This window comes from Hippocampus guttulatus, chromosome 20 (assembly GCF_054856545.1).
Source record: "Hippocampus guttulatus isolate MCC_2025c chromosome 20, RoL_Hgut_1.0, whole genome shotgun sequence".
Classification (NCBI taxonomy): Eukaryota; Metazoa; Chordata; class Actinopteri; order Syngnathiformes; family Syngnathidae; genus Hippocampus; species Hippocampus guttulatus.
Genome location: NC_141280.1, coordinates 9,913,674 through 9,940,730, shown reverse-complemented (window position 1 = coordinate 9,940,730; position 27,057 = coordinate 9,913,674). Strand labels below are relative to the sequence as shown.

The following is a 27,057-nucleotide window of genomic DNA, read 5'->3' as shown; positions in this document are numbered from 1 at the left end:
TGGAGATCCATACTTTCCAGAATTCCAGCTTCAAAATTGAGGATCCGTTTTTTCACTTACAGTATGTGGGGCGAGGATCTTTCAATCTTTACTGCAACTGTCTCGTTTTCTGGTTATTAGGCATTTCAAAGGGGCCCTTTTTTTTCACCATTTAAAACAGATGCTTGAGGTTGTGATAAAATCTAAGTGGCATTCTCAAGTCCAAAAACGCAAAAGATGATAAATTACAAGGGTCTAAGCACATTCTGCTCGAAATCTCTCTTGACGGACTCCTTCGCTGCCACCGACGTCGAGTACGTTATTCAGCATGGACGCGTCTGCGGAATTCAGTTTTGGAAACCACTGTAATGACCACCAAATCCCTGAGAGGCTCAAATTCTGAGTTTTTGGACAGTTGTAGGTCTCAAAACGGGCTGATTCTTTTTCCTCCCCAAATAATTTTCGATTAATTGTTGCACCTCTAACCTAACGTTGGCAAAATACGTTGAGAGGCTGAAACAGGGAATGAAGCCACAAGGAGAGTTTTGATGTGCACTCGACGGGGAAGCTGCAGACGCATCCCTCTTAAAAAACACAAACCAACCAACTCAACTTGACTTCTGTACCTAACGAGCTTGTTTCTTGCTTCCTCGCCACTCCCTGTCTACCACCCAATCACACTAACCTGCCAGGCCACAAGACTAACATGTGCTACTCTTGTCATCTGATTGCCTAACAACGTTCCCGCTACATTTTCACCCTGAGCTTTGTTGTCTCTTCTCTTCCCTACTTTTTCATGGCATGGTGTGGCACTGCCGCTGCGTGTGTGCGTGCGCGCCCATGTGCATGTCTTGCACTTCCCGCGCCTGCCTGCGATAGGGCGAGGGAATCACTATGCCTACTACGCCTATCGGCATCACGAAGGTAAAAAAGTGCATCTCACAGCCTCTCTACTGTTATGTGTCAGCAGTGTTTGTCGCGTAAATGCAAAAAAAAAAAGAGCTGCAAAGCGCAAGACAGTGTTCGCAATGGACATGAATAATGGCAGAAATTTTGACCATTAACTCTTTCATTCCACAAGATGTACTTAGCCCCCCCCCCCCCACCAAGGACGTACGAGTACGTCTAAATCTTTTTTTTTTTTGCGTCTTAGAAAGGAGGAGGGTCTGATGCCATCTCCCTCCCTTGTTTCTTTCTGACTTTCGGGTTGAGTGAATGCTGGCGCGTTTTGGCTGCCGCTGCTCAACCCGTATTGTTTTGTGTTTTTTGTTATTGTAAAGTGTCCTTGGGTGTCTTGAAAGGCGCTTATAAATAAAATCTATTATTATTATTATTATTATTATCTGTGAATGACAATAAGATGTTTGCATTGTAAATCATGTAAAAAAGCGACCAGTAGATGGCAGTGGTGCCTCACGTGCTTGAAATGCATGCTTTTACAAAAAGCTCTTTTTCTCAGATTTTTGCCCAGGAATCGCCATTTTCATGAAACTTAGCCATTTTGTAATGCCGATTGCTGAAGAATGGAAAAAGATAGAAACTAATTTTTCTGCTGAAAGAAGCGAGTCCAAACTTTATTTTGGTAAGCTCCATGTTTATATAGCATTAGAACCAAATATTCTGTGGGCCTTGCAAGATCAGTCAAAATCCAGTAAAATACAGTGATTGAGGGGGTTGCTCCAGTGAAAATGGCTGGGATTGAATGAGTTAAAAGGTAGGGGAAGGTGTTGATATTTTTTATTTTTTTAATAATGCGGTCCGCTGAGCAAATGACTGGGTATCAGAAAAACCTCAATATTTTTTTGTGTTTCTTCACTACAGAAGTCAACTAACTTTTCCCTTCTCATCATTGTGCTTTGTTCTTCCTTTTGCTCGAACTCAACTCTCCCTTGATCATCTTCGATGACTCACCAGACCCTCCACCCACCAATTTTGATTATTATGATCGTTTATTTCAAAAGTGCTGTGCGTGTGAATATGCGTCGATATGAAATAATACGCTACAAGTACACAGGTGCATTCCAATAAATCCAAAGGTTTGACAAAAACTCATGAATGTCAGTCGCTCAGTTGAAAAAGTCAGCCTCTGTTATTTCTTTCACCAAAGTATGAGTTGTCAATTTGGGGCTTTCGAGAGCTCTAAGCTATGATCAACCAAATTTTATGATTTCAAATCATGAAACGTTTACCATCTTGAAAAGAAGACATTTTGGATGACACTGACTGAATACGGTTTTCACTTCATAAAATGAGTAACCTCCCCAAATTCCCTCCTCCATTCCTACTATATCTAATTGAGTGCCTCCCTGCCTTGCAGATGGGTCGGACTCACGGGACAAACCCAAGCTGTACCGCCTCCAGCACAGCATCACCGAGGTGGGCTCGGACTGCACCGAGGACGGAGCCATCCAGGTAGCCGAGAAGAAATTCTCCTTTCCGTCGCTCGAGGTTGCGTGTGTGCCGCGCCGGTGTGTGACGGTTGCGCGTGTGCCGCCAGCTGTTGGGCCCGGGCGTGCTGCCTCACCACTGCAACCTGACGCACAGCGAGGGCCTGGTGACGGTGACGCCGCACGGCCCCGACGCCGACACCTTCGTGGACGGCCAGCGCATCGGCGAGACGGCCGCGCTGCGCTCGGGTGCCACGCTGCGCTTCGGATCGGCGCACGTCTTCAAGTTCGTCGACCCGCTCTACGACCAGGGCGCCAAGAGGGACCCGGCTGCCGGCATGCGCTCCAGACACAAATCTGGGTGAGGCAAAGTCGCCTTGAGCTTTGGATTTAGTAGCAGCTGTCGTCGTAGGTTTTGATTCAGAAGATTTGCATGAGATTTTGTTGTTGTTGTTATTGAGTGTCGTTTTAGTCAGACTCTGTGGTCTGCTTTTGGATCTGCTTTGAGTTGTGATCCTAGCCGTTGTGGTTGTGGTCGAAAGTGATAGTAAGGGATGCTCCCCATCTGTGAGGGGGAAACCCGACGACGAGGTTTGAGATGAAAGGAGTGACACATCAGAGCAAATGAGAGGAGACACTGAGCAAGGTTTGCTCGAGCCCTCTAATCTCAACAACGTGGTGCAGGGTGGGGCCGCCTCCGTGTCCTCCTCCTCCTCCTCTTCATCTTCCTCCTCGGGTCTCGCATTTGCACGGTCGGTAGGAAACAGAGCACGAAAATGAAAAGCAACAAGAACCTCTGGATTTCAACATCTTGGGAGTGACAGATGATTGAGAGGAGTGGTCACAGCTTGTGGTAAAGTAGCTTCACTCGCGCTTCATTTTTGTCTTGATGACCTCGATTCGCACGCGATGCCGCCATGAAGGCCAATTAGGAATTGTCAGAATTTAGTGGGCTCCATGTTGATAGAGACGTCTGTACCTTCGGATGACTTTTGACATGTCAACAAGTGTCTGTAGTTTGCTTTTTGTGTTGCTTGGCAAAGTGGAGTGTTTGACTTTGTCACTTGAAACACTACTTGGCCCTAGATTGTTTTTCCACACATTTCAAACTTGACCTGCGCTGCTTCTGACAGCTGGAAGTCACGTTTAGCTGCGTGACCTGGACCAGCAGCACACTGGCGACTCCCTTCTTCTCCAGCCAATGCAAACAACATCATGCGTGTGTGCTCACATGTCAGTACCGTGTGTGTACCTCTTCAAACATGACGATTCACGCAGCGCGCTTTGCAGCCATCTTTTCTTGACCCGCCAAACACAGAATTGCGCCAGGCGGCGTGCTTCTGGCGGGAAACACAAGGAAGAGTTTTGTTCTGCTGCTTCATTGCGTTTGGGTCCGGCTTAGGCCATCCTCACGAGACGTCCTCCATCTTGATGTGCTTCTTTTGTTTGTGTGTGCTGCAGCAGCGTTCCCGAAACCACCTTTGACCTCCAGGGAGACATCCACAGCGGGGCCGCCATGCCCACGAGCAAGGTAACGCGCACGCTTGGTTTGAGGGAACTTGACCCGCGTAAAAGTAAGTGAGGTCACACGCACTTGGTGCGTGCAGAGCTCGGGAAAGCTGGAGATGGAGCGCGGGATGGTGAAGCCAATGATCCGAGGCGAGCTGCAGGACGTTCGGACTCAGGACGGCTCGGCCAACCGGTCTGAGTTGACTCTGCCGGCCAGCATCGAGTTCAGAGAAAACTGTGAGTCAAAACTTTTACTTGACACAAACTGGGGCTAGGCCATTGTTTTTGGAGACAGGCAGCAATTTAGAAGACAGGAAATAAATCTTCAAAAAAGAGGCGTCAACCAGTTTAGAGAGAAAACATTCATGTCTTAAAATGACCTCATAAGTCTGCCAGCTTAATGCTAACACATCTTGTAAAACGCCATTGATGGGTAAACAAGTAGCTTTGTTTATGTCACTTTGAGGAACGATGCATTGATACCACTCATGCGTTTTTGACATATGGTGACTTTTGTCTGCAGCCGAAGACACGTTCCTGTCGGCCATCATCAACTACACCAACAGCTCGACGGTGCATTTCAAGCTGTCGCCCACGTACGTCCTGTACATGGCGTGCCGCTACGTGCTGTCTCCCGCCTACCGGCCCGACATGTCGCCCTCGGAGCGCACGCATAAAGTCATCGCCATCGTCAACAAGATGGTGAGCATGATGGAGGGCGTCATCCAGGTGAGCACTTTCTTCCCCCTCTTTCTCCTCGTCGCGCGTCCCGTCCGTTGGCGCCGCCACGCTTGTCAGTTGTCATTTTGCGTGCCACGAGCTGGCGTTTAGATGTCTGTCTGTCCACACTTCACCTTTGTGATGCCGCTCGTCGTATGTCCGTCTGTCTTGTCTTCCGCTCAGGTATGCTAACCGCTAGCGCAAACGCTATTGCGCAAATGTGTGTTTGGAGAATTTATAGCTGGTAACTGAGAGCCCAGTTAGCACAGAAAATGACATGGCTGTTAATTCGCCAATTTCATTCAGTTCAAATCAATTTATTTTTCTTTTTTAAGGTAAACGCTTAATGCTAAATTTCTATTGTTGACACAACGCATTCCCAAAAGCACCTCCCCGTCCCCTTAAAAAAAAATGAAAGAAAGAAATTGACCATAATTGCACGTACGAGAGGCGACGACATAACATGGAGCAGGTTGAGAAGCTGACACGGCAAACTTGTTTTCACACCAACATACATAAATATGACTTCAAAATTTGCCTTTTCAATTTTGCTTAACCTGAGCTGGGCTTGACACAAGAGCAACCTGTATGAGGACAAACGCTCTCAGTAATGGACCGATCCTTAAAGTTATTTCAAGAGCTGCGAGGACCTCGAACAAGATGCTGCTCTTCATCGTTTGGTGTGACAAACTTGTCATTGTCCACCATGAATGTGTGTGCATGTGTGTGTGTGTGTGTGCGTGTGTGTGTGTGCGTGCGTGCGTGCAACCATAGTGTAGCTGTTGACGTGTTCTCTCTCTGTCCTGTGAAATGTGTCCTTCCTCCTCCTCCTCCTCCTCTTCCTCCCATGCAGGAAAGTCCTGAAGGGGATCAGGTAGGATAGCACATCATCAGACTCTCACCTTTTCTTGTGTTCTCTCTCTCGCTCTCTCTCCCCCTCTCAAGTTGGGCAAGTTAATATTTTCTTTAAATGAATGAAAATGCTCCTATAAGTGCACTTTTGTGCACATTAAAATAGCAAACATCCATATGAGAGCATGGTGACAACTGTCTCGTAACTATGAGTCACCAACGCAGAGGTTTCATAGTTTAGAAGTCCAACTGCTCTCCAAATGTCTAATTTAATGCAACGTCACCTGAAGCGGCTGCTGCACGTGATGGCAGAAATAGCTTTGATGAAGCAGCGTGTTTTTGAACGGGAATTGCAGTCATGAGCTGATTTATATTTAGTGGCTACAGCCATGATAGTCAGAAAGCCAGAAAAAATGTTCATCATTCGTAATAATTTGAAAGCAATTCAACACACTTGATACAAATTGCGCCACTTGATTTAAATCGTGCCGATGCAAACCATGCCAACTTTTACAATTGTGTAAACCTTACGGTTTACGGTTGTGTGAACAAAAATCTATGGGACTTATCGTCTGGGATTTTTCTTTGTACAGTTTTTATTTAGTTGTGACTTTTGTTTTTCAAATTAATTTAGCTTTGATGAGTTTTTGAGCAGTTCTGTTTGATTTATTTTGCAAATACTCTGTGTTGCCCCCACCCCCTTTTATTTTTTGTTTTGGATTTTCTTACTTAAAACATTTACTTAAAGTTTTACTTATTACTGAGCTGCGAATCCCACCTAAACCTTAAAAATATAGGACATTTGCGCCAATTTTTACAGTCATAAATATGCTCAATAGGCTTCGTGGTCGCCCAACCTTGTCACATTACCCACCTTTTCCTCCATATTCTTTCTGTCTTTCTCGTGCTTCTTTCACCCCCACTTCCCACCACCCAATTGTTTGTTGCTGCTGTTGCTTCTTTATTTCTGTTACTCTAACAGCAATGTAATATAAAACAAACCAACAATGTACAGTAGTTCCTTGACATACGAGTGCCCCAACTTAACATGTTTTTTTGCATTTTGAGCTCTCGCTTGGTCTTTTTTTTTGTGCTTTAAGTAAAGCTTGGAATTACTGGGAAGCTTGTGAGGTGATTAAAAATGGTGCTCACGCACATGGCGTCACTCATTTGGCAATGCCCCGTAAAGGCGCACATCCAACCCACAAATACACGGCATGTACAGTCCCAACCAATTGCTTTTACTTTACCTTTGCTTTTATTATATTCTATGATTGCCGTGTGCTATTTTCTTGATATAAAGCCACATAACAAGAGCCGATTTGAAGTTCTGATCTTGGTTAGGGAACAAGTTGAACTCGTAAGTCAAGGCACTCGTGTCCAAAAGGCGAAAGAACACAACCTTCCACAGCCGGAAAACTTGACATCATCCCCCGACTAATGATTCCATTCAGCTTCCGGGACCTGCCTGCCTGCCACTAAAACCAACACGAATCGCCAGCGGCCGAGTTGAAAGCAATTCCTCGTGGCCGTGCAGTTGTTGCATCCTTGCGTCTTCTGTGTGACGTGACGCTTGTGTATGAACGACTCTTAACGCTTCATCTGTCTCTCGTTCCTTTTTGGGAACTTTTCATTTTTGGATGCGCTCAGCTCCTTAACAACCCCCGGCTGCTCCCAACAATCATTTAGTTGGTTTTCTCTTTTTGGTTCCTTTGACCCCCCCGTCCCCCTTTTGACCCTCCCTCCCTCTAGGTGGGCAGAGATAGATGAGTGCCCGCTCTGATTGGTGGATCATATTAACCAATCAGCTCTTCAGATAGCAAGCCCAGCCTCCTCCATTTCTACATTAGGACAACAAAACTGTAAAAAAACAAACAAAACTTGTTCAAGGTATAGTGCATCCCGACAATTTTAGCACTGCCTCAATGTTTTTTTTATACCATTTTGCTTTAAAAATATAAATAAAAGTAAATGCTTTATAATAACGAGAATAAATTCATAATTCATATGAATCCAATTAATCACATTAATCAATCACAAAATTTGAAGCCAAAAGTCCGCCTTAAAGATTTGCAGTAATCATTTTTTTCCCCACACGCATTTAACGTCACAGATACTATAGTGTGGAATGTGCGGATGGTAACCTCATGTGGCCAAAAATAATGCCTGCACCTCTCATGCGTATTTTGTGTCGGCATTTTTGTTCAATCACTCTGGTCAACAGCTAATTTCTATCCGAGATGGCTTTTTTTTTGTGTCCCTCGAGATATTTTGGATGCTGTTTCAAAAAAAAAAAAAGTCACATCAGGTTTTTGAGATTTTTTTAAAGTTTAACCTATAAAAGATTGCACATTGTCATTCACAGCTGAGATGTTTCAGCAAAAAAAATCCACCTGTTGCTGAACCTCAGCCTTCATTCAGAAATAGTCACATTTATTTTCAACGTACCCTCTTGACGTTTCCACCCCATAATGTTCATATTTCAGAGTCCCAATTTCACGTGATTCATTTGCCGATTTTGCTCACGACAACCACCTTTATAACGTAAGGTTTATTACAACTAACAGATTTCTCCCACAAAATAGTTGAAAAGGCTTTCGTTACAACGAACCGTTGTGAAGCGCATTGCCGCTGCGCCCTTGCTTATGAACAAAATGTACAGCAATGGACTCCCCTCCGTTGCTTAGCAACGCTAGTGATCAACTCGTACATTGTTGTATTTCCGGATACATGGCGCACATGGTCTGAAAACATGTCTGGTAAACGGAAGAAAATCTCACTTGTAGTCAATTTGTAGTCTCAACCGAGACTACAAATTGGCAAAGTATTTGTAATTGACGTGTTTCTACTGTATTACATGAAAAAATATTCATATTGGTAATGGTTACAATGAACTACTGTACCGTTATACAGATTTGTCAAGTCCCTCGAGATACGTTGTAATGAGGTTGGACTGTATTATTGAATGTATGACGTGTTATGTTCGTGTTATCTTATTATTATTATTAAACCCTGATGTGCTAGAGAAAAGACGCGGGGAGATTCGGAATCAGCGCCAAAAAGTCGTTTTGAATTTAAAGTTTACTTCCATCTCAGAACAATTCCAGGAAATTTTTTTGACCAGCGTAATTATTCCAGTCTTTTTTTTTTTTGTCTGAATGCTTCAATCATCGATGGAGTAATTGCTAGAATAGCCTCATGCGTCATCAAGTGGACTTTGATCCCAAATCCACTTCCATGCGCAGTATTTTGAAAGTCACGGTTGATCCTGAAAAGAAATACAAATGGCCACAAGGTGGTGCTGATGAGCGTAGACAAAGTTGCGCATGTGGAGGAGGAGGTTGCTGTCTGGTGACTTGATATCTTGACTGGACGACTGGTCACTGGTGTCGCCGCTGAGCTCTCAGGTGATTGGCCGATGGTCATAACCAATTCTTTTTGTGGGGAGAGGAAAGGGGTCGGCGTGGGCTGGGCATGAGTCTATCCTTCAAGTAACCAACTCGCTCTTGGCTGCCACTGAAAGCGACTGACTTGTAACACATGGCCGGCGATGGACGCTGTCAGCGTGACGCTTTTCCATCTTCTGTGCGTGTGTTTGCGACATTGCAGAAGCAGAAGAACATTGCGGGCGCGCTAGCCTTTTGGATGGCCAACGCCTCGGAGCTACTCAACTTCATCAAGCAGGACCGCGACATGAGCCGCGTCACGCTGGACGCCCAGGACGTTTTGGCGCACCTTGTCCAGATGGCCTTCAAGTCAGTGTGACTCCACATGTCACTTTCATTAGACAAACACACACACACACACACTCAGCAACATGACTTAATCTTCGCGCGAAGCTCTGAAAGGCGTGTGCTGCGCTCTCGCAGGTACCTGGTGCACTGCCTACAGGCCGACCTCAACAACTACATGGTCGCCTTCCTGGATGACCCGGAAGAGCACAATCCCCAGAGACCCAAGATAGGTAATGTACTGATGAAAATAATACAAATGAACTTTTCTTCTTGTGTAAGCTCCTATTTACTTTTTAAAATGTATTTTTAAATAGAGGACGTCCTGCACACGCTGACGGGCGCCATGTCGCTGCTGCGTCGGTGTCGCGTCAACGCGGCGCTGACCATCCAGCTGTTCTCGCAGCTCTTCCATTTCATCAACATGTGGCTCTTCAACAAGCTGGTGACGGACAGCGAGTCGGGCCTGTGCTGCCACTACTGGGGCGCCATCCTGCGCCAGCAGCTCAGCCACATCGAGGCCTGGGCCGAGAAGCAGGGCCTGGAGCTGGCCGCCGACTGCCACCTCAGTCGCATCGTGCAGGTGAGTGCCGCCGCCGCCGCCGTGCAAGCCACCTGACGGCTGGCGACCTTTTGACCACCATTTGTGTTAGTTTTTCGGGCATGTGATGCCAGTATTTTGACACGTCGACCCCTGACAATATTTTTGTGGATATTTTGAACTGCAATTTCTCAAACAGTCATCTTACTCGTCTAAGACTTGTTTGTGTGTGCGTGTCCTCTAGGCCACCACCCTGCTGACCATGGACAAGTACTCCATGCAGGATGTCCAAAACATCCACAGCACATGCTTCAAGCTCAACTCGCTGCAGCTGCACGCGCTCATGACCAACTACCACTGTGCTCCCGACGAGCCTTACATCCCCCCCGTAAGACCACGACGCCTGCTTTTCGATACAAACTACTCCCAAAAACCTGGGGAGTGAAGTTACCTTTCAGAAACTTAGCTTAACCTTAGCTATTCCGATTCCATGATTGATACAGCATATTGATCCAAATCAAGGCTGCCACGAACCGTGACTACTGTTCAAACATGCAAAACACGAGAAGAAATGTGCTACGATGAAGCGTTTTTCTTCCTCCATCCCGCCAGGAGCTGATCGACCACGTGGTGGCGGTGGCGGAGAACACGGCGGACGAGCTGGCGCGTAGCGACGGCCGCGAAGTGCAGCTGGAGGAGGACCCCGACCTGCAGCTGCCCTTCCTCCTGCCCGAGGACGGCTACTCGTGCGACGTGGTGCGCAGCCTGCCCAACGGCCTGCAGGACTTCCTCGACCCGCTGCTGCAGAGAGGTTACGCCCGCCATAGCGTTTTGAAAGATGAACATTTTCAATGTCCCATCCAGTGTTTTGTGAGCAAACCGAATGTTTCAATTACAAAATACAATACTCATAATTGTGGCAAATAGCATGCTTTTTGTCCTGTTCTGATCAAATCGTATTTTCAAGGAAGGAAATATGGGAAAAAAAAAATCCATCTATTGTAGTCTTTTTTTTTTTTTTTTGGAGATGAAATACTTTGGAATGTTTCGTTGGCTAAGAGTGCTTGAGGTGAAAGAAACCACCAAACATCAAACATTTCTATGAATTTTTGTGGGAGTATTAAAAAACCCCCACCTGTCCTGATCAAATCGTATTTTCAAGGAAAGAAATGTGGGGAAAAAAATCCATTATTGTATTCTTTTTTTTTTTTTTGATGAAATACTTTGGAATGTTTCATTGGCTAAGAGTGCTTTGAGGTGAAAGAAACCACAAAACATCAAACATTTCTATGAATTTTTGTGGGAGTATTAAAACCCCCCCACATCCAACACATCTTTGTTGGCCTTTGATTTGACTGAAAGGAAGAACAACATTTTCTTTGGTTGCGATCCAATCAGTTGAGGATATCACAACTTTCACTAACTTTGTTGTGTTGGACATGAGAGAGACATTGCATAAGTTTGGCTGCGTTTGTTCTGCCCACCAGGCTTCTGCCGGCTGACGCCGCACCCTCGCTCGCCCGGAACTTGGACGGTCCACTTCGAGGGTGCCGACTGCGACAGCCACTTCGCCGCCGTCGACAGCGCCGACATGGTACGTACGACAGTTAACATCGAGAGAGCCGACGTTTCTACCGAACACATGCAGCAAACACACGCGTGAAATGCACGAGTGAGCTTGTCGCGCAAAACGAGAGTGCCTTATAGTTCGAAATTGAGCGCAGACTTCCTCTGCAACTGCCCCGTTTTATCCCTGCCTTGATGCCTATTTCAGGACACCTCAAAATCCCACAAACGCCTTCGTGTAGCTCGGATAGCCAACCATTTTCCTTTGACGTTCATGAAAGCTGGGTGTGACCTGCGCTGCAGCTTTTCGCATCCCAGTGACATTGTGGGAGTTTGTCCCACCAGTGGCCACCTCATAAACACCAAAGCGTCCATTTCGACGGCTGGGATAGTTTTCGCCCAAGTCCGGGAAATGTTGACTCTCGAAGCTTTCCATCAGGCGACGCTTACCGCAAGTGCATTTTAGCGAAAGTGAGTCATTGTGGCGGACGCTCACGTGATTCACACGTCAGGCTGCTCAAAATGTCGTCTCGGGGGCCACACACGATGATGACAACAATGATGAAGAAGGCGGGACACACAACACACACAAACCCACACACACACACACACAAAGTGATTGCAGACATCTTGATTTCCCCTTTGCCATCAGCGTGTTGGTGTTGGACGGCCTTTGAGAGAATATTTTCTCCTGTTATGTGGGAAGGCGCGGCTGCTGCCGCGCACGCTCACTCCGCCCGCTCCGCGCATCTGTGCGCGTGTCTGAATTTGTATGTTGGTGCGAAAGAGTGTGCGATTGCGCATGTGAGTGTGCCTGTGAGAGAATGTATGTGTAATGTGTTTGTTCGTGAGTGTGTGTGTGTTTGTGAGCATAACCGCGTGAGACGGTATGTGAACGCGTGCGTGCGTGCGTGTGTGTGTGTGTGTGTGTGAGTGATTGTGTGTGTGTGTACGCACGCAGCTATGTTGTGGTTTCCCATTCTTGACTTGCAACCAGCAGTTCATCATCGGCCCTCCTCCTCCTCCTCCTCCTCCGCCTCCTTCGTGTCTTCCTTGTTGATGTGCTCCACTTTGATCCAGCCAACACTCACGCGCCTTCCTTGAGGTGCCAGGAGGAACCTCGGTCACTCACTGGTGTCTTTTCTTTTCTCATCTTTCCTCCCGTGTACGCGCGTGTGGCGTCAGCCAATGAGGAAGGAGCCGGAGGTGGTGACGGTGACGCTGAAGAAGCACAACGGCATGGGCCTCAGCATCGTGGCCGCCAAGGTAAGTCCGACCGCTCGTCGGTTGACCCGCGTGCACACGCAGATCCTTTCTTTGAACTTTTGTGGAGCATTTTTGAATAATAAAGAGCTGGTGAGCAGTCCGGAAATAAGCGGAATGCTTGGACGTTGGCTTGAGATGGATTTCATTGTTGAGTCTGACAAAAGTGCAAGAGACTAAACAGAAGAGCGCCACGAGGTTCTGCTTAGTGGCTTTGTTGAAGTGCTGCTGTGGATCACTGTCCACGTGTGTAAATACTCGCCCACCAAACACAACGAGAAATCACCAAGTGGGAGGGGGAAAAAAAACATCATCCAGATGTTCTTTTAGCAAATATTGATGGCTGGAAATGTTTAATTGAATCTGTAACGCTTTCATGAAATTGCAAGCTCCACTCGCGCACAAGTTGTGTCAAACAAAACTCGCGTTATACATTGGAAACAGACGCAGCACTTTGTCTTAGCTTAATGCTCCAACATTATGAGAAATGTCATAGACAGGCTAATGAATAGTTTCTATGTTTATAAAAAAGCTATGTTAAAAAAAACAGCAAATAATTGGCACACTGGATTAAAAAACATAAATGAGCAGGCTTTTCTGAGAATTGAGCGATGGCGAAAAGAAATCCACAGATACAGTATATGAATTTGCAAATAATGTAAATGCAACACCAACAAAAAAAAATGAGTGCCGTATTTTTCGGAGTATAAATTGCACTCGTCAAAAAACGATATGGTGATACAACCATATCGTTAAATTAGCATGCGGCGTCTGCTACGACAGCCATCTGTGCAAGAACCGAATAATTCTACCTTTGGCCACAATGGCACACAGGATTCTTGTTCAAGTAAACCATTTGTATCAAAAAAAAAGAATAAGGTTTTCGTAGTTAGAAGTCGATGTTTAAAATCCAACAGGAACTCATTTGCTGCCCTCAACACAATTTGGGTGCCAGTCCGAGCTCTGATTTCGACATCCCTGATCCTGAAAGGACTCTTTGATCCTCTCCTCTTTCATCTATAACTGCTTCAAACAACAGTGTTTGCAGAAAAGTTGTTAAAATTGAAGGACTGTCTGTGTCGTGTTAAGATAAGAAAACCTTCATTCGTCTCACAATGGAGAAATTGTGTATTATTTTGTTATTATGTTATTATGACTTCAAGCTGCCGCCGCGCGTGTGGCTGCCTTTACAGCAGCTCCTATACTTTTTGTTCTTCTACTTTCTTCTTCATAACTTTGCTGCTGTATAAAGATTTTCTTATTCTAACAAGTCGCACCGCAGTATAAATCGCAGCACCAGGCAAACTTGGAAAAAGACGAATGACCTCCAAGTCCGAAAAACACGGCAATCGGCATTTTACTGAGTCACTTACAGCAATCGTGAAAGTCTTCTTCCTTTGTCTGCATGACGATCTTAAACTTGTTTCTGAAGTCACCACTGAATTTGCCTTTGTCAACATTGCACAGCATAGCTTTTTAGGGAGGGGGGAGTAATTTTGTTTCATTTTCTACGGGATAAACTTGTACAGTACTTAAATTAAGCAACGCTGCCGTTGCCGCTCACGTGCGTTGGGAGTGAGCTGAAGTTTGAATAGAAAACCTCCTTCCTGCTCGTGGTCGCCGATTTCCTGTGTGGGAAGGAAGGATGTTTGGGAGGAAGCCTCCTTTTTTTTGCGCTGTTTGTTTTTTAAGCACTTTGTGTGTACGTGCGTGTGTGCAATGGGAACGGCAGGTAGGGAGAATTTTGTCCAACAGCTGCTTGGATTCTCAGTCGATGGGGCTGGGCTTATGTAACCGGGTGTGTGTGTGTGTGTGTGTGTGTGTGTGTGTGTGTGTGTGTGTGTGTGTGTGTGTGTGTGTGTGTGTGCGTGCATGCGCAAAGCAGTGCTCCATCTCAGTCCAACCAGCCGGCGTCCCGGCTCGCAGCACTTTTGCGGAGGAATTTTGACGCTGCTCAGGAACTTTTTTATTTTTTTTTTTGGAGACTGGGAGCCTTCTGTTTTCTCAGGTGTTTGACCGCCACTGCGCTTCAATGCTACTTTTCAAGTCCACTGAGTTTGGCGTTGCACGCTAACAGGCAAAGACGTGTTTGTGCGTGTAAGTTTGGGAGCAGTGTGGAGCAGGACATGTGGTTCTCCGTGGTGGGCAGGAAGGAGCAGGTATGTTTGTTGTCATGAAAATGTATCAAGAGGTGAATTGAATTTAAAAGGAGTGTGTGAAGAATTTTTTTTTTTTTTTAGTGGCTGAAGCGCGGGCGACCGTTGCACGTGTTGGTTGCCGCCAGCAGCTTTGATGGCCTTCATCTTTGTGGCTTTGGTGTTTGCTTGAAAGGCTGCCTGGCTAATGGTTCAACTTGTACACACGGGCAGCATATGTTTGCGGCCGTCTGCAGATTACAGATGAGCCATTCAGTCACTGCTTCAGTAGAGATGTGCCTTGAGATATTAATTTCACTTGTAATTCAAATTTGGAATGTGTCTCAAATCATCTTTGCACCTTGAAATGATTCAGAATAGCTTTATTCCGTTCCTGATATCTTTTTTTTTTTTTGTGAGGGGCTGTATAAGATAAGGAAACTTTTATTTGTCTCAGAATGGAGAAATTTCCAATTCACAGCAGCAAAAATCATGAAAGGGAGAAGTAGAGGAACAAAAAGTATATAAGTAAATATAAAATTTAAACCATAAATACAAGCATATTCGTAATAGGTGAGTGGGGATGAGTCCAGGTATGATGGTCAGATAAGATTTGCTGCTGAATCACAGTAAATGACTCCTCCGTGAACTGTAGTCATATTCATTTTTTGCAGAGGATAAGGCATATTCAGTAAATCCCCCTCCGTCATTCTAGAGCACGCCTGCAAAAAACAGATGCCACTCCGCAAACATGACTTACAAATAGGCAAAATGTGGAAGTGATCAGCAAAGCAAGCAGTGCAGAACCACAACCACCAATCAGCGGCTGACGAAAAGATAGTGGCACTCCGATTGGCTGAAACAGTACATACAAGTATTTTTTGGGTGGGCGGATTTAAACTCAATCCAATGCCGGGAAATGCTGGCAGGATTGAAAACCACAAATGCGGAACCTGCAATGGAGAGAGTTTTATTGTATGCATGTGATTATTCTTATCTTGTCTGTCTACATGTGTTGCTGGACCATTTGTGTTCAAAGAGCTGTTGCCGATAGGGTTGTAGCATCGCGACTCTCAATTCTCATTTTGAGCCCGTCTATGGGGTTTTCAATTATGTGTTAGCATGAAGCTATCTGGGGGCATTTCTAAAGCAAGGTTCCTGGGTTGTTTGTGAACACGCGTCGCGATTGTCTGGCGTGGCGTGTGCCTTTGCAGATGCTCGTCACCAATACCGAGGGATTCTCGTTTTGTTTGTCCAGTTGAGTGCTGAAACAATAAGAGAGCACCAAAAGTTTGTGTGTTTGAAATCTTGCTCGTGTCTTTGTTTGTTTGTTTGACTGGAGGAAGGCTTGCAAAAGGCAAACAATGGCTTTGAAAAAGCCACCCCCACCCCACCCCGGCCCCGGCCACCAAGTGGTCAGCAACAATGGGCTGGATGTCTGATTTCCTGTGGATGAAAAGTTGCTGCACCATCTCGCAAAATGATTTTGTCAGCTTTAACAGACACCTTGGCACATTTGGGTTTGGTTTTCAGCCGCGTCTGTGTTCAATTAAACGTAGCACTTGCATTTTTAGCGCTTGTCGGGTGAGGCACGAAAATGTTTAGGAAGGAGAAAGAACCCCGGAGGCCCCGAACTGTTCTTGTTTGAACATGCGGGACACAAGGCAAATAGGCACAGGTGCACTTGATCAGCATGAACTTTTGTGTCGGGCAAACCGAGGAATGTGCTACACTTGTGCCAAAATGCTCTCTGCTTTTTTTGCTTCACGCCAACCTGCGTTTTTGCTACTGCAAACTGTTACACGAGTGCACAAAGTGGAGGCTGACAAGTGTCATTTGCTACTGCGCCGGTGCACTCGATTCGACTTGGATCAACGGAGCAAACCTGGCCGATGTTTTTGTGTCTGGACGCCTTCAAGCAAAAATAATAACGTCCAAGTATGTTTGGGAAAACATATTTTTTTATTTCAACTCAAGCTACGCTCATACGCTCATTGACCCTTTCATTAGCCGCTGCTATCAAAAAAACTTTTATTTACAGTGAACAAAGCAGCTTGTCTGAGATTGCAAGCCAGGAAACAAACGAGCCGGTAGGGCCAAAATTTGGACACTGATATCTCTGTGCGTATGAATTATTTTTATTTTTTTAACATTTCATAATTTTTGCAACAATATGTCCCATTTGATTTCAAAGTGAGTGTCTCCATACCCCATAACTTTCAATATCGGTCCAAATTTTAACATTTAACCAAACTCCTTTGCAAGAAGAAAAGTGTCAAAAGCCTTTTGAAGTTTTGCCTTCACTTGCTGCTTGTTTGGGGCTCTTGCGGACTTCACATTTGTCAAACTCCGACTGAAATCCATTTCTGGGCCAATTACAAATAGCTTGAATTGCTTGCTCGGTACACGTGCCTCCTCAGTTCTTTAGCATTTGGTTAAACGCGTGCACACTTTAGTCCCGTGCACCTCACGATACCTCCAGTGTGTTTCGTAAATGCTGTGGTATGCCTTGGATCACGACTGGTTTCCCTCTCCGTGCATATGAGCACATATATGTGCGTGTTTGTCTGACATGCATGAAAATGTGATTCATTGCAGAAAAACAAAAACATTCATTGTCGATTGTTCTCAGAGCTCCTTTCAAGTTATTCAAACGTCCAACATACACAAACGATTTTTTTTTTTTTTGTGGCACAAAAGTCATTGTCTCAAATAGATTTTTTTTTTTTCTTACTTGTTCTAAGACAATTTCGGGCAAGGGAAGTCAGATAACGTCTTATTATGGAAGGAAAGTTTTGGTAAAAACGTGTGATACCGACTAATTGTATCGTAAAAGTCCCAGTAATAACATCTTACAAAGCCAACTTGTACGCTTTAACAGTAATATCCTAAATTAACAAATAAAGCCCCCAAAAAAACATCTTTTGATTGTGATTTTTGTAGACGAAAAGTCCTTGTTTTCACTTTTCTTGGCTCATTCAAGAGCAACGTCCGGCTGCAGGAAGTCAACAATACAACAAACCTGAAACGCACCTTAGGTTAATTTATTATTTTATTTTAGTTAGCAATTTGTTTTCAATGTATGCTATGGTGGTTGTTTTAAAGCAGGGGTCCCCAAACTTTTTCCTGTGAGGGCCACTTAACTTTTCCCTTCTCTGATGGGGGGGCCGGTGTCAGTTTGTAACAGAAAAAGTGTGACGATTGTAGGGGAGCTTAAAAAATGTATTGTTTTCCAGAAAGCCACACATAACCAAATAACCCTTTCCAGGTTCTTTTTTTCTTTCTTTCTTTCTTTCTTTCTTTCTTTCTTTCTTTTTCTTTCATAGAAAGAAAAGCCATGGAACATTAACTTTCTGTTGTGCCATGCACAATCTTAACAGATAAATGTTCAGCTCAGTTGTCAGAGCAGAATCTCTCTGACACATATGAGCAGTCTCTTAAAGTTCTTGTGTTCCTTCCTTATAATCCTTTTGTAGGTTCCAGTAGGCTTGTAGACACCGCTGTTTGCAGTTAGGGTTTTTTGGGGCGTTTTTAACACAGTGACGGGTCATTTTGACCCGAGGACAATAGGAGGGTTAGAGGGCCGGGCCAAATGTGCTGACGGGCCGTATCCGGCCCGCGGGCCGTAGTTTGGGGACCCCTGCTTTAAAGTGTTCTATAAAGTTGGGGTGAGTTGAGTTCTTCATACCTTTTTTTTTTATTGTTATATTTTTAAAAGTATCTTTGGTGCATGTTACATCATACATTTTCGTCTTTGCTTCAAATGTTCTGGGAAGAAAAAAAACACAATAGGTACTTATTTGACATTTGACGTGATCATCAAAAATAATCTTTAGTGCTTATAACATATAAAACTATTGGTAAATAAAATGAAATTCAATTAGGCACCGATTTCATCCTACAAAAACAAGTCGTGGCTACCTTTTGGAAAGTAAAATTAATTTGGGGTGCTTCTTACATATTACGGTAAAATTACATAAAAACATCTCATTTGCATATTGCAGACTAAAAGTAAAATAAAATAAAATCAATTGAGGTGCTTATGGAAGCAAACCCGTTTTTGTCAGAGCAAGGTGCAGCTTTTGCTTTGCAAATGCTTTTCGTTTGATAATCAAATGAAAAACTTGTCCAAGAAATGCCACGAAAAATGTGCTTTTTTTTTTTTCTCCACTCACAAAGCCAATCAACTTCTCTCATGCAGGAGTCTGCATGCATTTTACTCCTCATGTATCCTTTTCTGACCTCAAACTGGTTGAAGGTCTGCTCCCATGCGTTTCCACTTTTAGACGCTCACCAGGTGGCGCCACGCCATTTGGACCACGGCTGAGTTTTGTGTGTTTTTCCGCAGGGCGCTGGCCAGGAGAAACTGGGCATCTACATCAAGTCGGTGGTCAAAGGAGGCGCGGCCGACATGGTCGGTACCGCTGTGACGTTAGATACAACCTCTCTCACACAAACACACACTGAGACACCTCTTTATTTTATTTTATTTTATTTTTTTAATGGCTGCGTAGGATGGGCGTCTGGCAGCCGGCGACCAGTTGTTGAGCGTGGACGGACGCAGCCTTGTTGGCTTGTCGCAAGAGAGGTGAGACATTCCAAAAGTCTGATGATGCCTGTTATAGTCCGGAGTGAAATGTCGGCCTCAACCACACACACACCCGCTGATGCTTTGCGCTTTACTGGTGCTGCACACAAACAAATAAATTACGTGACGTGACTACATCCCACCAACCTCAGGCCTGGGAATGATTTTCAAATGCTGTTTGTCAGAGTCAAAAACATCACATCATTTGGAATGAGACACAGTGCACATTGTTTAACACACACACACACACACACCCAAAATAGTTCACAAGTGTCCCAGCAACACATTATTACCATTTTAGGATGGTCAATATGGCCCTAAAATTAAATCAAAGATATTTTTTCCTGGACAACCGGTGGTTGACCGTTTAGCACGTCTGCCTCACAGTGCAGAGGCGCAGGGTTCAATTCTGGCGCCTTCCTTCCTGTGTGGAGTTTGCATGTTCTCCCCGGGCCTGCGTGGGTTTTCTCTGGGTACTCCGGTTTCCTCCCACATTTCAAAAACAAGTGTGGCAGGTTAATGGAACATACTTATTGTCCCTATGTGTCAGTGTGAGCGTGGATGGTTGTTTGTCTATGTGTGCCTTGCAATTGACTGGCAACCAGTTCAGGGTATCCCCCGCCTACTGCCCGAGGAAAGCTGGGACAGGCTCCAGCACCCCCCGCGACCATTGTAAGGATAAGCTGTTCAGAAAATGAATGGATAGATGGGTGGATTTTTTTCCCCACAATTACCCGATTTCAGATTCGAATCAAAGTTACAATAAACACAAATGGTGCAGCAACGTCTCCTCGGATCCAGGAGCTTCTTGGTCGTTTGTTGCCGCGTTTGACCGCAAACGAAAGTGAGCGATTGCTGATTTGCGGATGCCTGCGCTGTTCCAGGGCGGCCGAGCTAATGACCAGGACGGGATCGGTGGTGACGCTGGAGGTGGCAAAGCAGGGAGCCATTTACCACGGCCTGGCCACGCTCCTCAACCAGCCCAGCCCCTTGATGCCTCGAGGTACCTTTTGCGTCCATTTCATCAAAGCAGCTTCCCCAATCCCACGTTGTCTTGAAAACATCAACTATTTAGCCAGTCCAACCTCCGACGGCTGAATGTATTCATTGCTAAAATCTGACTTGCTCTTTGGGTCCAGTTGGGCCCATTTTTGACATTTGACAGCAATACAAAGGGGCCACATGAGGCTTCTCCGGCTCAAATGTGACCTGAGTCTACTAAAAACGGACTTTAGATAAACCAACGTATTGCGTCAGGAACTAATGGTAAAATTGGCCATCTTGAAACTACAATGGCTGCATTAATTTCAAGGGCAATTCTAACAAGTCTTCAAGAGAGAGCTTGAAACAGTCCCTCGAACTGTCTGTGTGACCACCACATTGCCGCAGAAACCCGCTCTTGAAAGGGTCTTGAAAAAGCGTGAAACGGCATTATAAACACACGTATGAAAAACTACCAGCAGCAGATGTTTTCAACCCTGTCAGGGACAGCGGTTACTGCAGTGGACAGGTTACGAGTTATTATTTGTGCATGAAAGGGTTAATCCAATAACAAGTGGTACAAAAGCATTCAACGCGTGTTCCCTTTTCTCTGAAACATTCATTTCGGATTTATCCTCCATGTATTTATGTCAGACAGGTCGGTCATTCCTAATTTGGTAGAGAGCATTTTTACAATGATATGCTCGGTTCGCAAAATGCATTGTGTTCTTGGGAAAACCTTTCCTTTGTCGTGGAACGATTGAGTGAAGGCCTCGCGTCACTTCCCGTTTGTGCAGCGTCGGACCGCGGCCGCGAGAAGAATGGCAAGATGCGTCCGAAGAGTGAAGGCTTCGAGCTGTACAATAGCTCGGCGCAGAACGGCTCCCCGGAGAGTCCGCAGGCCGGCTGGGACGCTTACCCGGAACCAAAGAAGATGAGCGGGGAAGACCGCCTCCTCAAAAACCGGGCCGACCACCGTTCCAGTCCCAACGTGGCCAGTAAGCACGTCAAAATACTCACCGTATTCAAACATCTTGGGAACGTTTTCCACTTTTCACCAATTCCCTCCAGTCACGCAAATGACAGATTGTCCCTGAAAAGAATTGTCAGACATTTCCCAAACTTAGCACATACCTTCTTATTTCAAAATGTATTCAACCCAGCTAGGCATGTCACAATAAATACTATATCCACTAATGGCTCGACGAATAAAATTTACCTTTACACGGGTCTTTGTTTACCATGCGTCCTTAACTCATCCAGTACCAGCCAATTCTAGACCAAGTCCGAAAAGACGTTTAAAAACGTCTTTGGGAGTGAATTAGTTAACATTCACTCGCAATGCTTCCACATTTTCCACAGTAGAATTCAGCATTCTCCAGTCATCTCCTTTCCACAATGAGCACTCTCTCCTCAGATCAGGGCCAGAGTCCTGCGGGCAAGCCAGTGTATCCCGCCGGGCCCGGCACCAAGATCACCTCCGTCTCCACCGGCAATCTTTGCGCTGACGTAAGTCCTTCGCCGCTTTCGTCTCGCAGCCGACGGCTCCCACCTGAGGAATTCCAGAAGTATGTGAAAGTTGACACCATTATGCCAAGGGAACTATTTTCTGGGAAACCCAGATGGTTTCTTTGCATCAAGAGTGAATGTACTTTTGTCCTGAATTTGACAAAATCGCCTTTTAGTAACAAACACATGAGCACTAAATTATTGTATTAGTGTGGTGGAATATTATGAAGCCTTCTCATGATGGTGATGTTCAATAGGCCCTGTTTTTAGTGGACCCTTGCTTAATCTTGGTTGCCCCTTCCTCAGGATGAACCTTCACCCCCGCGCCCGGAGGCGTATCCCATCCCCACGCAAACCTACGCCCGCGAGTACTTCACCATCCCGGCATCCAAGAGCCAAGATCGCGTTGTGGGCCCCGGGCCGGGATCCTCGCAGCACTGGCAGGCCATGGAGGACAGGGAACACCTCGCCTCAGTGGACAAAATCCACAACAGCATGCAGGTTCAAAACACTCCCCGCCGCTTGTGCTTCCTGTCCCTGAAAAACCTCAAAACAAGTGAGCCCAGCTCAACTCCTTGCTGCAAACCCTTTTGACCTTTTCCTCTCCCGCTTAGCGGGTCAACCACTTCCAGGAGGACATGTACCCTCCGCCCGGGATCCTAAGGCAGGACGAGCGCATGCAGCAGCACTACCAGCAAGAATACCAGCACAGAGATCTGGACTATCAGAGGGGACCTCAGGGTAAGAAGCTTCAGGTCCACAGCAGGACCAGCGACGCGGTCACAAACAACCCCAACTGTCGAATGCCGCACGGGGTTCGGGAACCGCTTTTCATGAATGAGCGATCGTCAACAGAATTTTTAATCGTGGCTGAATTGCGTCCCAGAGTCGATCAAAAATGCACTTGAACATTTACAAAAACTGGATCTGTCCTAAAAATTGTTCTATTGTGATTAATTCACACAAGGTCTTGTGGAATTATCATGGAAAGATTCCACTTTTGAAAAATTTCCTTCATTTTGCAAGCCTGTCAACAACTAACAGCAGTCCAGTTGCCTCGCCAAGTTCCTGCTTCTCATTGTGATGCGGCTCGACGTGGTTTCAGGTGCCGGAGCGGACCACTGGGTTCCTCAGCAGCAGGTTTCCTCCTCGCTGGAGTCGTCCACGTCCAGCCAGGAGCACCTCAACTTCTCGGCGTCGTCCGGGAAGAACCAAAAGACGGGGCCAGGCCGCTGGAAGACGCCCAATGCGCCGCACCCCGCGCATGCCGTGCCGCCGCACTCAGTCCAGACGCCGTCCCGTTCGGACCTGCCGCCGCCACCTCCCCCGCCGCCGGCCCCCTACCCAGACGCCTACGACATGTATGAGCCCCACTCCGAGATGCCTCTGCCGCCGCCGCCCACCGCCGTCAACTCGGCGACGGCCCAGCAAGCCGCCGACCGCAAGAAGCGCGAAGAGCAACAACGTTGGTATGAGAAAGAGAAAGCTCGTCTGGAGGAGGAGAGGTACGCTGCTGCTATTTTTTTTTTTTATCTTTTTTCTCAAAGTTACCAATTTCTGTACCTCAGTCTTCCACATCGATTCAAACCTTTCCAACGTCCGGCAACATTTTACAACATTTCGGTTCTTATTTTGTTTCTGTTCACTTTTCCGCATTCCCACACAGTTCTTCCAGAAATGACATCTTCTTTGTTTTGAAGTTATGAATGATGACGATGATGATTTCAACAGGGAGAGGAAGAGGAGGGAGCAGGAAAGGAAGCTGGGCCAGATCCGGGCCAACCCCGTCATGCCCGTCCCGCCTCACAACAACGGCGGCACCATGCCCCCTCCTGCGGCCCACCACCACCCGCATCCCCACCAACAGCAGCAGCCGCCGCTCACTCCAGGCTCCATGGGCCCCCCTCATGCGTTCCCACCCTCGCAGCCCCCATCCAGACCCGAGAAGCTGGCCAGCCTGCCTCGCTCGGCTGTGCCTCCTGCCTCCAACCCTCCAGGTAGTGCCTCCCTTGCCTGCTCTTCAGAATTTCAAATGTGTCTCGAAAGCAAAGCATGGAGAGTCTCTGTCATCCAAAAAAAAAAAATCAGTCAGCAAATGGCACTATTGATCCTTGCCAACAGCCTCTCAAAATAGCCACTCTCTTCTATGACCGTCATCTTGAGTTTCAACGTTGGGGCTTTGTTTCAGAAATGTCCGCCTTTGTTCCAGCAGGTATGGACACGGTGATCCGGGACCTTCTCCCCCAGCAGCAGCCTCGCACCATCGAGCGACGAGACCTGCAGTACATCACCATCAGCAAGGAGGAGCTGACCAGCGACAGCCTGTCGCCCGACCCGTGGAAGCGGGACGCCCGCGAGAAGGCCGAGAAGCAGCAGCAGCTTCATATCGTTGACCTCTTGGATAAGGAGATCCAAGAACTACAGGTAGGCCAAGAACTGATTTCGGCTTCTGGGGAGTGTTGTGTTGGCGTGTTTTGCGACTGACTCCACCTGAAAGGTTCCTGGGCTGCGCTGAAGCCTGGCATGCCCTGATAAATTACCCCAGCTACAAAAGCTTTTGGTTCTGGTTCTAAGAGGTTTTCTGATGGCGTCACTCCGAAGGTTCGGGGACTTGAATCGGAAGTAGTAAAAAGTTAAAGGCATCCGTATTGTTTTGATTCGTGGAGGATGTGTTTGCACTTTTCCACATGGGCGATCAAGGCTGATGGAAACAACCCAAGTAATGCTTTGGCACCACCTAGTGGAATGTTGGTAGTGTCACACCGTTTGTTTGTCTTCACGAGCTCATTGCAAAGAGCCCAAGCTATGTTGGTTCTCTGCTCACCACGCATGCCACCGCCCGCACTCTTTGCCTCAGGATTTTTATTAACCTCTTTGCTCTCAAAGTCCGCATTACTTGTGGTCACTCTTCTTTTCAAATTTTGGTCAACTTGTCAAACGTCTGCAGCCAGGTCAGCATTGCAGATGACATCCTCTTCTCAGATATCTTACCTGGATAAACAAGGGTCAAATAAACGAATAAATATATGTTGAAGTGAGTTGAGGAGCTACAACCGCACCAGGTTTTGCGTCAGATCCTCCCATAGTTTTGGTTTTCGGAGCACGGCTCCTTCTCTGCCCGCCAGCAGCGAGCAGCGGGGGAATAGTGTACATTTGCTGAATGGAAGTCCTTCATGAAAACACGACGTGCTGTTTTTGCTCAGGCCAAGCCGGAGCGCACGGCCGAGGAGAGCGACCGTCTGCGCAAGCTGATGCTGGAGTGGCAGTTCCAGAAGCGTCTGCAGGAGTCCAAGCAGAGCGACGACGACGAGGAGGAGGAGGATGACGAGGACGTGGACACCATGATGATCATGCAGAGGCTGGAGGCTGAGAAGCGAGCCAGGGTGAGCGCACGTAACTCGTTGTGGGTCTTTGCTGATGAGATGGGGGGGGGGGGCGAAAAGCTGCTAACATTCAAAAGCAAAGCCAGTGAATGTGCATCTGCAACATGCTTCTGCCATCGCTTTGCCATGTATAAGCTGCTTCGACGCAATTGGCTGGAGGGCCGAGTGGGCGGGGCCAGTCAGCAGCTTGGCCAGCCGGGGTGACGTCGCGCACGACAACTTGATATTTTGCCGTGAGAGTATTAAAAATGCAACAGCCGATTGGACCCCCGCAGAGTAGCAACGGTGTTGCAGACAGGGAATGAAGCTTGCTCTTCACTTTGCCCCTTTCACGCCGCCTTTGTGAAAACCGCCAAGCCAGCATTTCTTGGCATATGACAGCGGATGAAGGCCTGTTCCATATTGGCAGCAGGACAGCAAGCCAGGGAAAAGCTGTCTCGGGTCCCAGCTTCCCCCGATCGCCGATACCACCTTTTGGACGGTCAACTTGGCCGGCGTGAAAGGAGCTGGCGATCCGAGCGCAGCCAATGTTTTGACTTGTCTGTATGTCCTCCTTGCCTTCTCATTTCCAGCTTCCTCTTCCTGGGCCCCTCCCTCTTTTCCTTTTTTAAATTTTGTTGTAAATTCACATCCATGTTTTCCTGCACTTACACCCCCCCCCACCTCCCCCCCCCCCCTCTCATGCTATACTCTTCTTCTTCTTCTTCCTCTTCTTGTTCTGCAGCAGCAGACTGCTGTCCCAGCTATCTCTGTTCTAGATTTGGTATGTTTCTTCCTGTTAATGACCAATACCCAGCCTCCCCGTTGACCCCGCCTCACTTCCTGATTCCTACTTGGGTGGGGGGAGGGGGGGCACCCACCTGCTTCATGTCCTGCCAGCCACCCACCCGCCAATCGGGGCAGCCCATCGTCATTGTGGTTGCCGGGACGGTGGAGGGAGGGGCGATGGAAGTGGTGGATGCCGCTTGTTGTTGTTGTTGTTGTTTTTTTTTTTTTTGTCTCTTTGTCCACTCAAAATGTATTTGACGGGTTGCCGTGGCAATGCTTTTGAGTGCGTAGGGAGGCGGCCCCCTGCATGGCTGAGTTGCGGGTCGTGTTTCATGCATGACGGGCAAGGGGGGGAAGGACGTGTCCATTCATACATACGTGTGTGTGCGTATTAGCATCGACTTCGTTGTGCATGCGTTTGTGAGCGCTGGGTAAGATGGCCTTGAAATAAAATCTTGTTTTTCCGCAAGAATCCACTTTGCCGTGTCGATGTTTGACGTTGCCCTTCGTTTGTCGAAAAAGCAAGTGACACAGAAATAAGAGTAATTTTCTTGACAGGTAATATGACAATGGATGCATTTTATTAATATAGCACTTCACAAAATACAGAAAATCACAAACAGACAAAAGAAAATGTGATGAAAAATGAAACAAAAATGGATTCTTTGCCCAGCTCTTTGTGCTGTGCGTTTGTGTGGTCTGCATGCGCACGCTGCTGCCCCCCACACCCCCTCAGGAGTCCCTTCTCACAACAAGTACATCTTTCTCTGTGTGTGTTGCGAGTGAGCGACACTTGACGTTCCTTCTCTCCTTTTTTATGGGCTCGTCACCCCGACGCTCAGCTGCAGGACGAAGAGCGGCGGCGCAAACAGCAGCTGGAGGAGATTCGCAAGCGGGAGGCGGATGAGCGCAACAAACAGGAGGAGGAACAGCGGTGGCGGGAAGAGGAGAGAGCCAAGTGGGAGGCGGCGGAGAAGGTCAAGCCTCGCCGTCTTTTTGTTGGGGTTTTTATTTTTGGGTTTATTTCACAATGGATTTATGTAGCCAGCCTTAAATTTGCTCTACTCTTTGGACACCTTCAAAAATCGTCATGTGGCCTTATTTATTTATTATTATTTTGTAACTTTTGCTAAAATACTTCAGTC

At 46.6% G+C, this 27,057-nt stretch overlaps 1 protein-coding gene across 19 annotated transcripts in view; it reads left to right on the top strand.

Moving 5' to 3' along the window:
- The window catches only part of afdna (afadin, adherens junction formation factor a), a 54,667-nt gene that overhangs the window by 20,308 nt on the left and 7,302 nt on the right, over positions 1-27,057 (top strand). For 7 of the 19 annotated variants that reach the window (XR_015097719.1, XM_086101016.1, XM_086101017.1 and 4 more), the window contains exons 9-35: positions 859-903; positions 2,297-2,391; positions 2,477-2,727; positions 3,828-3,897; positions 3,974-4,112; positions 4,399-4,604; positions 5,449-5,469; positions 9,057-9,202; positions 9,317-9,411; positions 9,496-9,761; positions 9,964-10,107; positions 10,332-10,530; positions 11,207-11,313; positions 12,471-12,551; positions 19,032-19,097; positions 19,198-19,271; positions 20,156-20,274; positions 21,050-21,250; positions 21,670-21,761; positions 22,068-22,262; positions 22,376-22,502; positions 22,867-23,266; positions 23,493-23,758; positions 23,971-24,185; positions 24,965-25,144; positions 25,869-25,907; positions 26,755-26,889. Coding sequence is in view for 18 of the 19 variants with exons in the window: in XM_086101016.1 (XP_085957142.1) it covers positions 859-903; positions 2,297-2,391; positions 2,477-2,727; positions 3,828-3,897; positions 3,974-4,112; positions 4,399-4,604; positions 5,449-5,469; positions 9,057-9,202; positions 9,317-9,411; positions 9,496-9,761; positions 9,964-10,107; positions 10,332-10,530; positions 11,207-11,313; positions 12,471-12,551; positions 19,032-19,097; positions 19,198-19,271; positions 20,156-20,274; positions 21,050-21,250; positions 21,670-21,761; positions 22,068-22,262; positions 22,376-22,502; positions 22,867-23,266; positions 23,493-23,758; positions 23,971-24,185; positions 24,965-25,144; positions 25,869-25,907; positions 26,755-26,889 (3,974 nt within the window). In the remaining variant the exon portion in view is untranslated. The remainder of the gene's footprint in view (positions 1-858; positions 904-2,296; positions 2,392-2,476; positions 2,728-3,827; positions 3,898-3,973; positions 4,113-4,398; positions 4,605-5,448; positions 5,470-9,056; positions 9,203-9,316; positions 9,412-9,495; positions 9,762-9,963; positions 10,108-10,331; positions 10,531-11,206; positions 11,314-12,470; positions 12,552-19,031; positions 19,098-19,197; positions 19,272-20,155; positions 20,275-21,049; positions 21,251-21,669; positions 21,762-22,067; positions 22,263-22,375; positions 22,503-22,866; positions 23,267-23,492; positions 23,759-23,970; positions 24,186-24,964; positions 25,145-25,868; positions 25,908-26,754; positions 26,890-27,057) is intronic. The other 12 variants (XM_086101028.1, XM_086101025.1, XM_086101023.1 and 9 more) reach the window with 6 other exon arrangements.